Below are 15,782 nucleotides of genomic sequence, written 5' to 3'. Positions count from 1 at the left end.
GACCCATACTATTAAATCCTCACCCCTTCTAGTGTGGTCATTGTCAACAGAATCATTAACTGTATTCTCTGCTGTACTGCTGTCCCCGTGACCAACTTAAATTGTGATTGTGAATTATTGTGCCCCTTTATCCCCTCCTCCCTTCCCTCACCCCAACCCCTGCCCCTTGGTAACCACTAGTCCCTTTTCAGTGTCTCTGAGTCTACTGCTATTTTGTTCCTTCTGTTTTGCTTTGTCTTTATACTCCACAAATAAGTTAGATCATTTGGTATTTGTCTTTCTCTGCCTGGCTTATTTCACTGAGCATAATACCCTCTAGATCCATCCATGTTGTTGCAAATGAGATAATGATTTCCTTTTAATTAAGAAAATCTGATTATAGTCTCTAATATGTAATTCTGTGTGGGATTGGCTTATTCCTTTTTAGTGAAACAGTTTAATACCTTGACATGATTCCTTAAATTCAGAGTTTAGCCACGTAACTACAGAGTTAAATAATTCAGTTGTTTGTGTACCACTGAGCATTTGTTGATTTGTATTTTTTAAGATGCTTTATGCATTCAGTCCAGAGGCAAATACTTAGTGAGATCATCCAAGACCTGGTCGCACAACCTAGCGTCAGTAGACAGATAGCTAATGCTTGGTTTGATGTTTTTTCAAGGCCACAGAAAGTTAAATAAGACCCCTGTGTCTTATGTATGAAACAAATCATATACATATTTTATGTTGTATAAAAACTCATGAAACAAATGTTTCTGCCTCTCATATAACCCCTCAGTCCTCAGTCCACTTACCCTCAGATCTCATCTTCCTGTACTGCCTTTGGTACCAACCCTGAGAGAGAGTCCAGGAGAGCCTGTCTGCCTGCCTCCTACTGCGTGGAGCAGAGCTTAGTAAGAGGATGCCATTTGCTTCCTGTGCTACTCCTCACTGCTTCCAGTTCTGGTCCTTTGAAACACTCTGTCTATCCCTTTTCTCCTTCCACTTCTATAATAAGTATTCATTACACGCACAATCTTGCAATGAAAGTTTTGCTTTCCTCAATGTAGTAGATATATGGTCAGTATGCTTTTATAGTAATACCAGTTGAATACGGAGTAGTTTGGATAATCTAAAAATCACAGCACTTTTCTAATCAGTACTTTACAAAAGTTCATCAGATTCAGATAGATGGGCAGACTCAATCCCAAATTGTCTGTCCTTTCCAGTCTAATTTTAAACCAAAAAAAAAAAAAAATGCCCCCAACAAGACAAAATATTGGGTGAGGGAAGTTGGAGTCTGATTCATTCTCAGTGAGGCAGTGGCCCCTGGGAGCAGTGCTAGTAACGTGTTGTCACATTGGGAATATGAGAGAATGTGCCTGTAGTTAGAATATCACCCATCACTCCCAGGTCTGGAATTCACTGGATAAGGTATGAAAAAACAAAGGGTGCAGGGTAGTTAGGGAAAATAGAAGCAGATATGGACAGGTTCTGGGTAGTAGTTTCAGGCTGTACAGCTTTGGTCCTTTTCTGTGATACCCGCTTTCTCCATTACCCCTTTGAAAACCTTTATGGTCTCTCGGTAGCCAAGGAGATGACAGCATCTCCAGATCTGACGTTCATCAGTACTGCAGTTAGCAAGGGATTGGCCTAGCAGTACACCTCCTCTCCCCTGGAATGTGTGAGCTGGAAAGTGAGGACGAGTTGCAGCTTGTGCTGAGGAAGAGTAGATACTGAGGTGGACCCCGCTCCGCAACAAAGTCCCCCCCAACTTCTCTGTTCCTCTTTTCCCATCCTCTGCAGTGCCCTTCTACTGGTTTTCTTCCCCTTAATTTCTTACTTGTGAGGATCTTCCCTTTGAGCCCTACAGCTTTTCCTTTCTACTTGGGTTCCTTTCTCTTTTCCCTTCATTCTTTCACCTTTATTCTTTTTTTCCTCTTCTTCTCTGGACTCTTCTGTTTTTCTCTTCATCTCTTTCTCCATTTTCTTCTCCCTCTTTTTCTTTTTTCCTTTCCTTCCCTTCATATTTTTCATTCTTCCTTCCTCCTGCCTTTCAGCTTCATTATTACAAACACATTATTCAAAAGGCCTGTCATTCCCTCATTTTCTAATTTGCATTTCAGCCTCTTCCAGATTTAACACACAAGTAGTTTCCCTCTTCACCTCTTTCCATCTACCCTAATCTGTCTCTTTCCCTGAATCCTATTTGGAAGTTTAGTACTTTAAAACTTGTCAGGTTAAAGCTTGTTTAGAAACAGGCAAGTGGCTGGTGATTAAAAATATATAAAGGACCATTTGCAAGGTAATTAGTACTTATGTAAACAATACAGAGTTTTAATTGTATATAAATATGTTGTAAACATTTTACGCCATTCTGTTCTTTGCTTCATCTCTTAGGTTGGTGGAACAAGAATTCCTCCACACACCCGCAGGAATCCAGTTTCCATGGAAATTAAAAGTCTGCCTGCTCAGCAAGTTGAAAATGAAGGAGTAGCTCCAAATAAAAGAAAAATAACTTAACAACTCTACCATGGAAAATGAGGAATAAGGCAGTTATGACAATGTTCAGTTTTAAAAAGTTTGAGGGGAAATATGCCTAAAAGAGTAGACAAGATTAGCATTTTTCTTTTAGTGTCCTTGCGAGTTCTTAGAGTGCCTTGAAAAATGTGGCTGTGTGAAGAAATGTTTTAGCTGAACTGGAATGGTATACTCTTACCACTTCGTGCTTGAGGGAAGTCTAGACATGTTTTAACGTTATCATGGCAGGGAAACATATAGAGAAGAAAAATATTTTTATAGTAAAAAACCTTTTCAAAAAATTTTAAATAGAAAAACAATTTACTTTTTTCAAAAGCAATATTTATCATCTGTGTTTTGTTAATAATTTGAGTTATGTCATCAGTCTGAGATTGGCTCAAAAGGTTAAATCTTGCCATTGTTAGATAATTTTGAGTAATGTAAGCTTTGTTTCTGACCCATAGTGGCAGTTTTTATGTAATATTTTAGAACTACGATTGTTCCAGTTTAATAAAGTTAATACCCTCAAAAACTTGGTGAAATTCCACTGCAGAAGCCAAAAATTGAAGAAAAAATCTCCCTGCCTCTGAAAACGCAGTTAACAATTTCTTGCTGAAAAATCATAAGTATGCTTAAAACAAAGCAAAACAAAACTTGTGGTGTAACAAGTTTGGTGATGAATGCCTCTCTTTCTTTACATAAGTTCCAGTTTTCAAATATACTACTGTAAACAGACATGAACATATTTTCCAAAAAAATTACATTATTTCAACTGACAAGGCTAATGTGTGATAAAACATAAGCTGTTTTTTCCCTCATCTCTACAGATTAATTTAAATTTTCTAGTACCATAGATAAATTTGGAAAAGGGCATGAGGAACTGATGTCACTGTAGCCATTTTGGACTTAAGAAGCAGTGCATTTACTTGATTTTTGTATAACTGTTCTTTTTCTTTCTTTTTAAGTGTAGTTGACATATTAGTTTCGGGTGTACAACATCATGATTTGACAGTTACGCCCACCACAATAAGTGTACCATACCAAGTTATTACAATACCATTGCCCATCTTCCCCATGCTGTACCTTTTATCCTGTGCCTTATTTATTTTATAACTGGAAGTTTGTACTTCTTGATCCCCTTTACCTATTACATCTATCACCCCACCCACCTCCTGTCTGGAACCCAGCAGTTTGTTTCCTATATTTATCAGTCTTGGGTTTTTGTTTTTTCTTTGTTTACTCATTTATTTTGAATTTTAGACTCCACATGTAAGTGAAATCATGGGGTATTTGCCTTTTTCTTTCTGACTTATTTCATTTAGCTTAATACCATCTAGGTCCATCCATTTTTGTCACATATGACAGGATTTCATTCTTTTTTATGGCTTAGTAATACTCCATCATGAATTAATGCTACACCTTTATTAATCTATTGATGGACAGGTTGCTTAAAGTCTTGGCTTTTGTAAATACTGCTGCAATAAATATAGGGATGCATGTATCTTTTTGAGTTAGTGTTTTCCTTTATTTATTAGTTTTTATTAAAGTAGCATTGATATATGTTCTTTGAAGGTTTCACATGAAAAGCATTGCGGTTACAGCATTCACCATATTATCAAGCCCCCCACACACCCCATTACATTCATTGTCCAGTGTACTAAGATGCCACAGAGTCACTTCTCTGTGCTACACTGTTTTTCCACGGCCTCCACACACACACCATCTGTGCCAATCATAATACCCCTCAATCCCCTTATCCCTCCCTCCCCACCTGCACTCCCCCACCCCTCCCCTTTGGTAACCACTTGTCCATTCTCAGAGTCTGTGATGGTGCTGTTTTGTTCCTTCAGTTTTGCTTTCTTTTTGTACTCCACAAATGAGTGAAATTATTTGATACTTGTCTTTCCCCACCTAGCATATTTCACTGAGCGTAAGACCATCTAGCTCCATCCATGTTATTGCAAATGGTAGGATTTGTTTTCTTCTTATGGTTGAATATATTCCATTGTGTGTATATACCATATCTTCTTAATTCATTCATCTACTATGGACACTTAGGTGGCTTCCATGTCTTGGCTATTGTAAATAGTGCTGCAATAAACATATGGGTGCATATGTCTTTTCAAATCTGGGATCTTACTTTCAGATAAATTCCTAGGAGTGGAATTCCTGGGTCAAATGGTATTTCTATTTTTATTTTTTTGAGGAACCTCCATATTGCTTTCCACAATGGTTGAACTAATTTACATTCCCACCAGCAGTGTAGGAGGGTTCCCCTTTCTCCACATCCTTGCCAGCATTTGTTGTTCCTTGTCTTTTGGATCTTGGCCATCCTAACTGGTGTGATGTGATACCTCATTGTGGTTTTAATTTGCATTTCCCTGATTGTGAGCAATGTGGAGCATCTTTTCGTGTGCCTATTGGCCATCTGTATTTCTTTGGAGAAGTCTCTGTTCAGATCCTCCACCATTTTTTAATTGGATTATTTCCTTTTTGGTTGTTGAGGCATGTGAGTTCTTTATATATTTTGGGTGTTAACCCATTGTCGGATATGTTGTTTACAAATATATTCTCCTATAATGTAGGATGCCTTTTTGTTCTACTAATGGTGTCCTTTGCTGTACAGAAAGAAGCTTTTTAGTTTAATGTAGTCCTACTTGTTTGTTTTGTTTTGTTTCCCTGCCAGAGGAGATGTGTTCAGCAGAAAGTTGCTCATGTTTATACTCGAGAGATTTTTGCCTGTGTTTTCTTCTAAGAGTTTTACGGTTTCATGACTTACATTCAGGTCTTTGATCCATTTTGAGTTTACTTTTGTGTATGGAGTTAGACAACAATCCAGTTTCATTCTCTAACATGTAGCTGTCCAGTTTTGCCAACACCAGTTGTTGAAGAGGCTGTCATTTCCCCATTATATATCCATGACTCCTTTATTGTATATTAATTGACCATATATGTTGGGTTTACATCTGGGCTCTCTATTATGTTTATTGGTCTATGGTTCTGTTCTTGTGCCAGTACCAAATTGTTTTGATTACTGTGGCTTTGTAGTAGAGCATGAAGTTGGGGAGCATAATCCCCCCAGCTTTATTCTTTTCAGAATTGCTTTGGCTATTAGGGGTCTTTTGTGGTTCCATATGAATTTTAGAACTATTTGTTCTACTTTCTTAAGAATACCATTGGTATTTTGATAGGGATTGCATTGAATCTGTAAATTGCTTTAGGCAAGATGGCCATTTTGATGATATTCTTTCTACACATGAGCATGGAATGTATTTCCATTTATTGGTGTCTTTAATTTCTTTCATGAGTGTCTTGTAGTTTTCAGGGTATAGGTCTTTCACCTACTTGGTTAGGTTTATTTATAGGTATTTTATTCTTTTTGATGCAATTGTGAATGGGGTTGTTTTCCTGATTTCTCTTTCTGCTAGTTCATAATTAGTATATAAGAATGCAACAGATTTCTGCGTATTGATTTTGTATCCTGCAACTTTGCTGAATTTGGTTATTCTAGTAGTTTTGGGCTGTATTCTTTAGGTTTTTTATGTACAACATCATGTCATCTGCAAACTGACAGTTTAACTTCTTCCTTACCCATCTGGATGCCTTTTATTTCTTTGTGTTGTCTGATTGCCAAGGCTAGGACCTCCAGAACTATGTTGAATAAAAGTGGGGAGAGTGGGCATCCTTGTCTTGTTCCCAATCTTAAAGGAAAAGCTTTCACCTTGCTGTTTAGTGTAATGTTGGCTGTGGGTTTGTCATATATGGCCTTTATTATGTTGAGATACTTGCCCTCTATACTCATTTTGCTGAGAGTTTTTTATCATGACTGGATGTTGAATTTTGTCGAATGGTTTTTCAGCATCTACTGAGATGATCATGTGATTTTCATCCTTCTTTTTGTTATTGTGGTGTATGATGTTGATGGATTTTCTGATATAGAATCATCCTTGCATCCCTGGAGTAAATCGCACTTGATTATGATGTATGACCGTTTTGATATATTTTTGAATTCAGTTTGCTGATATTTTGTTGAGTAGTTTTGAATCTGTGTTCATCAGGGATATGGGTCTGTAATTTTCTTTTTTTTTTGTGGTGTCTGCCTGTTTTGGTATTAGAGTGATGCTGGCCTCATAGAATGAGGAATATTCCCCACTCTTCTACTTTTTGGAAAACCTCAAGGAGGATGGGTATTAGGTCTTCATTAAATGTTTGGTAAAATTTAATCGTGAAGCCATCTGGTCCAGGCATTTTGTTCTTAGGTAGGTTTTTGTTTACCAATACAATTTTGTTGTTGGTAATTAGTCTGTTCAGATTTTCTGTTTCTTCCTCAGTCAGTCTTGGAAGGTTGTATTTTTCTAAAAAGTTGTCCATTTCTTCTAGGTTATCCAGTTTCTTAGCATATAATTTTTCATAGTATTATCTAATAATTCTTTGTATTTCTGTGTTGTCCATAGTGATTTTTCCTTTCTCGTTTCTGATTCTGTTTATGTGTATAGACTTTTTTTCTTTAAAAGTCTCTAGGGGTTTATCTATTTTGTTAATTTTCTCCAAGAACCAGCTCCTGCTTTCATTGGTTCTATTGTTTTATTCTTCTTGATTTTATTAACTTCTTCTCTGATCATTATTACATCCCTTCTTCTACTGACTTTGGGCCTCCTTTGTTCTTTTTTTCTAGTTTCATTAATTGTGACTTTAGACTTCATTTGGGATTGTTCTTTCCTGAAGTAGGTCTGAATTGCAATATACTTCCCTCTTAGCATGGTCTTCGTTGCATCCCACAGATTTTGCAGTGTTGAGATATTGTTTTCATTTGTCTCCGTATCTTGCTTGATCTCTTTTTATTTGGTCATTTATCCATTGATTATTTAGCAGCATATTGTTAAGCCTTCTTGTGTTTGTGGACTTTTTTGTTTTCACACAATTTGTTTTTAGTTTCATATCTTTGTGGTCTGAGAAACTGGTTGGTACAATTTCAATCTTTTTAAATTTACTGAGTCTCTTTTTGTGGCCTAGTAGGTGGTCTATTCTTGAAAATGTTCCATGTGCACTTGAGAAGAATGTGTATCCTGCTTTTGGGTAGAGTGTTCTGTAGTTGTCTGTTAGGTCCATCTGTTATAATGTGTTGTTTAGTGCCTCTGTCTCCTTACTTATTTTCTGTCTGGTTGATCTGTCCTTTGGAGTGAGTGGAATGTTGAAGTCTCCTAAAAGGAATGCATTGTGTTCAATTTTCCCCTTTATTTTTGTTAGTATTTGTTTCACAAATTTGGGTGCTCCTGTGTTGGGTGCATAGATATTTATAATGGTTATATCCTCTTGTTGGACTGACCCCTCTATCATTATGTAATGTCCTTTGTCTCTTATTACTTTCTTTGTTTTGAAGTCTTTTTTGTCTGATACAAATTTTCTCCCTATTAGCTGCATGAAATATCTTTTTCAAGCCCTTCACTTTTAGTCTATGTATGTGTTTGGGTTTGAAGTAGTCTCTTGTAAGCAGCATATAGATGTTTCTTTATCCATTCAGTGACTCTGTGTCTTTTGATTGGTGCATTCAGTCCATTAATATTTAGGCTAGTTATCGATAGGTGTGTACTTACTGCCATTGCAGGCTTTGGATTCATGGTTACCAAAGGTTCAAGATTAGCTTCCTTACTGTCTAAGATTCTAACTTAACTCACTTAATATGCTATTACAAACACAATCTGAAGGTTCTTTTCCCCTTTTTCTTCCTCCTCCATTCTTTATATATTAGGTATCATATTCTGTACTCTGTCTATCCCTTGATTGACTTTGGGGATAGTTGATTTAATTTTGCATTTGCTTAGTAATTAACTGTTCTACTTCCTTTACTGTGGTTTTGTTACCTCTGGTGACAGCTATTAAATGTTAGGAATACTTCCATCTATAGCAGTCCCTCCAAAATGCACTGTAGAGACTGTTTGTGGGAGGTAAATTCAGCTTTTGCTTATCTGAAAATTGTTTAATCCCTCCTTTAAATTTAAATGATAATCTTGCCAGATAAAGTATTCCTGGTTGGAGGCCCTTCTGCTTGATTGCATTAAATACATCATGCCACTCCCTTCTGGCCTGTAAGATTTCTGCTCAGAAGTCTAATGATAGCCGGATGGGCTTTCCTTTGTATGTGATCTTATTTCTCTCTCTGGTTACTTTTAATAGTCTGTCCTTATCCTTGATCTTTGCCATTTTAATTACTGTATGTCTTGGTGTTGTCTTCCTTGGGTCCCTTGTGTTGGGAGATCTGTGTACCTCAGTGGCCTGAGAGACTATCTCCTTTCCCAGATGGGGGAAGTTTTCAGCAATTACCTCCTCTGAGACCCTTTCTATCCCTTTTTTTGTCTCTTCTTCTTCTGATACCCCTATAATATGAATATTGTTCCGTTTGGATTGGTCACACAGTTCTCTCAATATTCTTTCATTCTTAGAGATCCTTTTTTCTCTTTGTGCCTCAGCTTCTTTGTATTCCTTTTCTCTGATTTCTATTTTATTTGTTGTCTCCTCCACTGTATCGAATCTGCTTTTAATAGCCTCCAGTGTGCTCTTCAACTATTAGATCTCTGACCAGAATTCATTCCTGAGTTCTTGAAGATTTTTCTGTACCTCCACGAGCATGTTAATAATTTTTATTTTGAAATCCCTTTCAGGAAGATTCATGAGGTCAATTTCATTTGAATCTTTCTCAGGTGTTTATTCATAATTTTACTTTGAACCAGGTTCCTTTGGCATTTCATATTTGTATATGGCACCCTCTAGTGCCCAGAAGCTCTACTCTGGAGCTGCTCAGCCCCTGAAGCAATGTCAGGGGGCGCAGGGGAGTCATATTGGTGCCTGGGGGTAGGAAAGAGCTGTTTCCTGCTTCCTGGTTGCTATGGCTGCCTCTACTGCCAGACCAAGCACACAGGTATAAGCCTCTATGCTTTGTATTTGTCATTGCTTTAAATGCGGCTTCCCTCTGGCTGGCCTTATGCCAGGGTAGGGTTTGCCAGTTTGTGAGCCAAGTGGGGATGGCCTGGAGAAAGGCGCAGTAGGCTGCATATCACAGAGGGAGTCCTCAGAGCTGTGCAGCCAGTCAGAGAGCTGGAGCGCCTGAAGATGGAGAAGTTCCCAACCTGCTGGGCAGAGGATACCTGGACAATTTTGTCTACCTGTCCTTTCTCCTGAGCAGTAAGCTCTGTGCAATCCTTGCCCCTTTAGCAGCCCTCTTGCTGTTACGAAGTCTCTCAGACTGCCCACCTTTCTTTTGTCCCAGAGCAGCCGGCTATGGATCTCTGCTTTTCACAAGCAGCTGGAATGTCAGTCTCTCCAGGTATTCTGCCTGGCTTAGCTTCCCAACCTGCTAATCATAAGACTACCATGAAAGCACCTTGAAATGTAGGTTTGTGCTCCCAGAGCAGATCTCTGGAGTTAGGTATTCAGCATTCCCAGGCCTTCACTCCCTCCCCGCTCCATTTCTCTTCCATCCGTGAGCTGGGGTGGGGGAGGGCTTGGGTCCAGCCAGATCACGGCTTTGGTATGTTACCCTGTTCCGTGAGGTTTTTTCTTTTCTCCAGATGTATGCAGTTTGGCGCAGCCCTCTTTCCCTTTGCTTTTTCAGGATTAGTTGTATTTATTATATTTTTGTATTATATGGGGTTTTAGGAGGAAGCCTCTGTCTCATCTCTCATGCTGCCATCTTTCAACATCTGACTTTTCATAGTAATCACAATCCTTCACATTTCAGTAACGTTGGTTGTAACTTTTTCAGTTCCGATTTTGAGTCCTCTTTCTTTCTTGATGAGTCTAGCTAACAGTTTATCAATTTTGTTTACCTTTTCAAAGAATCAGCCCTTATCTTTCTTATTTTATTTTTGTCTCTATTTCATTTATTTCTCCTAGTCTTCATTATTTCCTTCCTTCAACTTACTTTTGGTCTTTTCTTTTTCTATTTCCTTAGGTGTAAAGATAGGTTAAGATTTTCTTGCTTATTGAGGTAGACTTGTATCACTAAAAACTTTTCTGTTAACTGCTTTGCTGCATCCCAAAGATTTTTAACTGTTGTGTTTTTATTTTCATTTGCAGATTTTTTTTCCCTCTGATTTCTTCATTGATCCATTGGTTGTTTAGTAACATCCTGTTTAGCTTCCACATGTTTGTCTTTTTCCCAGTTTTTTTCTTGTAATCAGCTTCTAGTTTCATACCACTGTGGTCATGCTTGATATGATTTCAGTCTTCTTAAATTTATTGAGACTTGTTTTGTGTCCTAACATGTTATCTGTCCAGGAGAGTGCTCTGTGTGCACTTGGAAAGAATGTGTATTCTGCTATTTTGGGGTATAAGGTTCTGTATATAACTGTTAAATCTGTATGATCTGATGTGTCATTTAGAGCCACTATTTCCTTATTGATTTCCTGTCTGGATTATCTATTCATTGATGTAAGTGATTTGTCAAAGTCCCCTACTATTGTGTTACTGCCGGTTTCTCCCTTTATGTCTATTAGTATGTGCCTTCTGTAGTTAGCGGCTCCTCTGTTACTTACATAGATGTTTGCAATCGTTATATCCCATTGTTGGATTGATCCCATTTTCATCATGTAATTCCCACTCTGTCCCTTATTGCAGTCTGTTTTGAAGTTTGTTTTTGTCTGATGTGAGTGTTGCTACCCAAGCTTTTTTTTTTCACTTCCATTTGCATGGAATATCATTTACCATCCCTTCACTTTCAGTGTGTATGTGTCTTTTAGGTCTGAAGTGAGTCTCCTATAGTCAGCTTATAGGTGGGTCTTTTTTTATACAGTTACCCTATCTTTTTTTATTAGAACATATAGTACATTTACATTTAAAGTAATTATTAATAGGTGTGTACTTACTGCCATTTTGTTAATTGTTTTCTGGTTGTTTTTGTAGTACTCTGTTTCTTTCTTCTCTTGATTTCTTCCCTTGTGATTTGATGACTTTAGTATTGTGCTTGCATTCCTTTCTCTTTATTTCTTGTGTACCTATTATAGGTTTTGGTTTGTGGTCACTATGAAGTCCTTATATAATATCCTATGAATGTAGCGGTCTGTACTAAGTTGATGCTCACTTAAGTTTGAACACATTCTAAAGCCCTACATTTCCCTCCTCCACATTTTTATGTATGTCATATTTTACTTCTTTTTGTGTAACCCTTGACTAATTTTTTTAGATATAACTGATTTTACTATTTTGTCTTTTAACCTTCATACAGCCTGTATGTGGTTGATCTACTACTACTTTACTGTGTATTTGTTTTTACTAGTGAAACTTTTACCTTTCATAGTTTTCACACTTTTAATTACGGCCTTTTCTGCTTAAAGAAGTCCCTTTAAATGTTTCTTATAAGGCTAGTAAAGTGGTAATGAAATCCTTTAACTTGTTGATCAGGAAAACTCTCTCCTTCAATTCTGAATGACAACCTTGCTGGGTAGGGTATTCTTTAGAAATTTTTTTCTTTCAGTACTTTGAATATATCATGGCTCCCTTCTGGCCTCCGGAGTTTCTGCTGAAAAATCAGCTAATGCCCTTATGGGGTTTTTCTGGTGCATAACTATTTGTTTTTCTCTTTCTGCCTTTATAAAATTCTCTATCTTTAATTTGTGCCATGTTAATTATTATGTGCTTGGTGTACACCTTCTTGGGTTCATCTTGTTTTGGGCTCTCTGTGCTTCCTGGCCCTGACGTCCATTTCTTTCCCTAGGTTAGGCAAGTTTTCAGGTGGTGTTTCTTCAAATATATTTTCCACCTCTTTTCTCTCTTCTCTTTCAGGGACCCCTGTGATGCAAATGTTGTTACACTTGAAATTGTCAGAGATCCCTTAACCTCTCCTCATTTATAAATTTTTTGCTTTGCTGTTCACTTTGGTTGCTTTCCACTACCCTGTCTTCCAGATTGCTGATCCATTCTCCATCCTCTGATCTGCTGTCGATCCACTCTAGTGTATTTTTCTTTTCAGTTACTGTGTTTTTCAGCTCTGACTGGCTCTTTTTAATACTTTCTCTTGGTCGAAGTTCTGAGTTCATCCACTTTTCTCTCCAGGCTGGGAAGTATCTTTATGACCATTACTTTGAACTCTTTATCAGGTAGATTGCTTACCTGTTTTATTCAACTCTTTTTCTGACATCTTGGCTTGTTCTTTCTTTGGGACATATTCCTCTGCCCCCTCATTTTGTCTCACTCTTTGTTTTCTTCTGTGTATTAGGTAGGAGCTAATATCTCACTTATACAGATAGTATGAAGGTTAAAAGACAAAATAGTAAATTTATTTATATCTACAAAAATAAGTCAAGTGTTACACAAAATTAAAAGATGTAAAATATACATACATAAAAATGAGGGAAATGTAGGGTTTTAGAATGTGTTCAAACTTAAGCATCCATCAGCTTAATGCAGACTGCTACATTCATAGGATGTATTAGCTACATCTCTTGTCCTTGGAAGTAGTGGCCTTCTTTAGAAACCGTCCTGTGGTGCCCAGTAGTCCAATCCCCCCTGGTCACCTGAGTGGTTACTCCAGGGGTATCTCCTTTGCGGGCTGTGTGCACCCTCCTATTGTGGCTGTGCTGTGACTGCTGGCTGCATGCCTGCTGGTAAACAAGGCTGACCCTCAGCCTGGCTGTGAGCAATAACCTGCCACAACTACTGTTGGTGCACTGGTGGGCAGGGTTTGCTCCCAGCACAGTTGGCTGAGTTGCCTGGCTGGATGAACCACATGTATAGTATCAGTCCTCAGCATGTCTGTCAGCAAAGACTGGCTGCAGCCCACTGATGGGCAGGGCCTGCCCCAGCACATCTGCCTGAGAGGTCCCGCTGGATCTTCTTCGAGCGTGGTGATGGGTGGGGCTGGCTTCTCTCCTTCCTAGCAGAGAAGTTGCTCTGGAGGGGTGCCAGTCCCGGCCAGGGCTGCCAGCTGAGTGTGGTAGGGCAGAATTTGCTCTGGGGGGATGTAGTCCAGACCAAGGCTGCCTGCCAGGTGTTTAGCAGGAGTCATTTTTGAGAGGCATCTGCCAGGGTGGGTGAGTTGGGTGAGGTGAGTCCACAAGGGACTGCCAGGGCAGGGCAAGCAGTGATATGACCACAGTCAGAGAGTGTCAGAAGTAGCTCCTGCAAGCCTCTGGCCGCTAGGCTGAAGGAGGGCAGGAAAACAGTGCCTGTCAGCATTTCTGTTTGCTGTGAAGTCTGGAAATCCCTTTCCCTCTTACACATGTCCTAAATTAGTCAGTAAAGCTCCTTCCTGTGTAACCCAGGCACTTGTCACACTGCTGTTTCTATGCTGGTCCTTTAGGGGGTCCTTTAGGTTTCTGATAGCCCGCTGGTTCTCCCGGAGTGAAGGCCTGCTGATTTTCAAAGCCCCCAGAGATGCCCTGCTGGCTTTCAAAGCCAGATGTTATGGGGGCTCATCTACCCGTTACTGGCCCCCAGGACTGGGGGTACCCAGTGTGGGGCTTGATCCCCTTGCTCCTCCACACCTGTGGCATCCTTCCCACTCGAGGGCTGCTCTACTCTGGGGGGAGGGGAGGTTGTTTCCCACCTCTTCTCTGCCCCTTTTACTCTGCTTCATGTGCCCTTCTATTTATTGTCTTTAGCCGTGGAAGATCCTTTCTGCCAATATTCAGGTCCTATCAGAGTGAGCTGCACTGTGCCTAGTTCTTGCCTGCGCGTGTCCGTGGGGAGAGGTGAGTTCTGCGTCCTCCTCTTCCCCCGTCTTCCTCCACTCCCTCTGTATCCCTGTTCTTTAATGTGCACTGAAGTTCTCAGAAATGTGTATATCATTTGTAAAACATAAGTTTTGTAATCCAGCACAATATTTGCTTTGATTTTGAAGTTTTTTATGTTCTATATTAATATAGGAAATTAGTCTTAGAAATATAACTATTATAAGTAACAGTTGAGTATTTTTACCCTCAACTACCAAGTTTTGAGTTTTTTATCAGTTATAAAATATTCTAAATTAATGAGTAATTATTGGTAAACTTGTCTTAAGTATTTTAATATATAATTTCCTTATCCTGCCATTCCCTTTCTAAAACACTGAGATTTTTTTTTAGCTTTGTCACATACTCCCATATCCCCCAAAATATTTAAGCTCTGAATCACTTGGCTGTGAAATAAGGGAGAGGCAGGGATTCCCTTGGAATTTGCTCTTTTAAAAAAGCCAGACAGTTAGTTCTTCAGCCTTAGTTTTCCGCTTGTGCTCATTAAGCTTTTATCAAATGTGTATTTGATCATATCTTTTGTTCTTTTTCCTGCTTTTTAGTGCTGAGCATGTGTAAACAATAATTGACATCGAAAATATGAGCAAAGATTTTTTTCAAAAAGAAAAAGACTCACTTTTGGCAAGGATGTGATGAATCTGGCCTTCCTATGCCTCCATGGTGAAATATAATCTATGTACCTAATTCTTGAAAACATTAAATTCATTAAATACTTGAATACATCTTCGTGCCACACAGCCAAAGGTAGGTCCCCACTGTTATTCATGGTACTCTTTTCTCACATATCACAGTATTTGTTTATTTGACCTGCTGTCTGCTTGAATAGACCGCAGGCAGTGCCAGGGTAGGGGCATATTTGATGTGTTCACTCTCATGTAACAAATGCCTAATATAGTTGTCTGTCATATAGTTGTTTTAGTAAATGTAAGTTAGATGTGTAAATAAATGAATTTCTCAGTACCAAATATTTTTTTCTCAGGAGCTTCCTGTTTTCTGTGACTAGTGTTCTGATAAAGTAACATAAGAAAGTCATAACCTGGAACTAATAATTAAGGAAAGTTTTCTGAGATAAAGCTTGAGCTGAGTTGTTTAAAAATGAGTAAGAATGTACTACGCCGATAGACAGTGACTGCAATGGGGAATGTGGGGGGAACTTGGTGATGGTGGGAGTCTAGTAAACATAATGTTCCTCATGTAATTGTAGAGTAATGATACCAAAAGAAAAAAAATGAGTAAGAGTGTTAGGAATGAAATATGTTCTACATGGGAAGAAAGCAGCATATGCAAAAGTGAGAGATGGCTGGATTGTAGGCTATGAATATGGAAGCTGAGAGAAAAAACTATAGGACATGGACAGATGTGCCATGCTATAACATTTGAATTTGTCCCATGCAGTGTGGGAACTAGTAGTGAATTTTTATAAAAATAAACAACACAATCAGATTTGTTTTTGAAAAAGTTCTTGTTGGCATTAGTCTAGAGAATGCAATGGAGCTGGGATAGACTGTAGGAAAGGAGAAAAATTGGAAAGCTGTCTTATAGTTATTGAAAAAATGGTAA

At 38.6% G+C, this 15,782-nt stretch overlaps 1 protein-coding gene and 1 long non-coding RNA gene across 6 annotated transcripts in view; one reads left to right on the top strand and one right to left on the bottom strand.

Annotated features, from left to right (window-relative positions):
- ICE2 (interactor of little elongation complex ELL subunit 2) overlaps positions 1-4,000 on the top strand; it is a 53,463-nt gene extending 49,463 nt beyond the window's left edge. For all 5 annotated transcript variants that reach the window (XM_073211933.1, XM_017659735.3, XM_017659734.3 and 2 more), the window contains one exon: positions 2,380-4,000. In XM_073211933.1, coding sequence (XP_073068034.1) covers positions 2,380-2,502 — 123 coding nt within the window. In that variant the 3' untranslated portion in view covers positions 2,503-4,000. The remainder of the gene's footprint in view (positions 1-2,379) is intronic.
- LOC140843171 (uncharacterized) overlaps positions 1-15,782 on the bottom strand; it is an 82,959-nt gene that overhangs the window by 25,184 nt on the left and 41,993 nt on the right. The window lies entirely within an intron of this gene.

The sequence above is a fragment of the Manis javanica genome, chromosome 8, assembly GCF_040802235.1.
Source record: "Manis javanica isolate MJ-LG chromosome 8, MJ_LKY, whole genome shotgun sequence".
Classification (NCBI taxonomy): Eukaryota; Metazoa; Chordata; class Mammalia; order Pholidota; family Manidae; genus Manis; species Manis javanica.
Note: the sequence above shows the minus strand (reverse complement) of the source record. Positions and strands in the feature narration are given on the sequence as shown.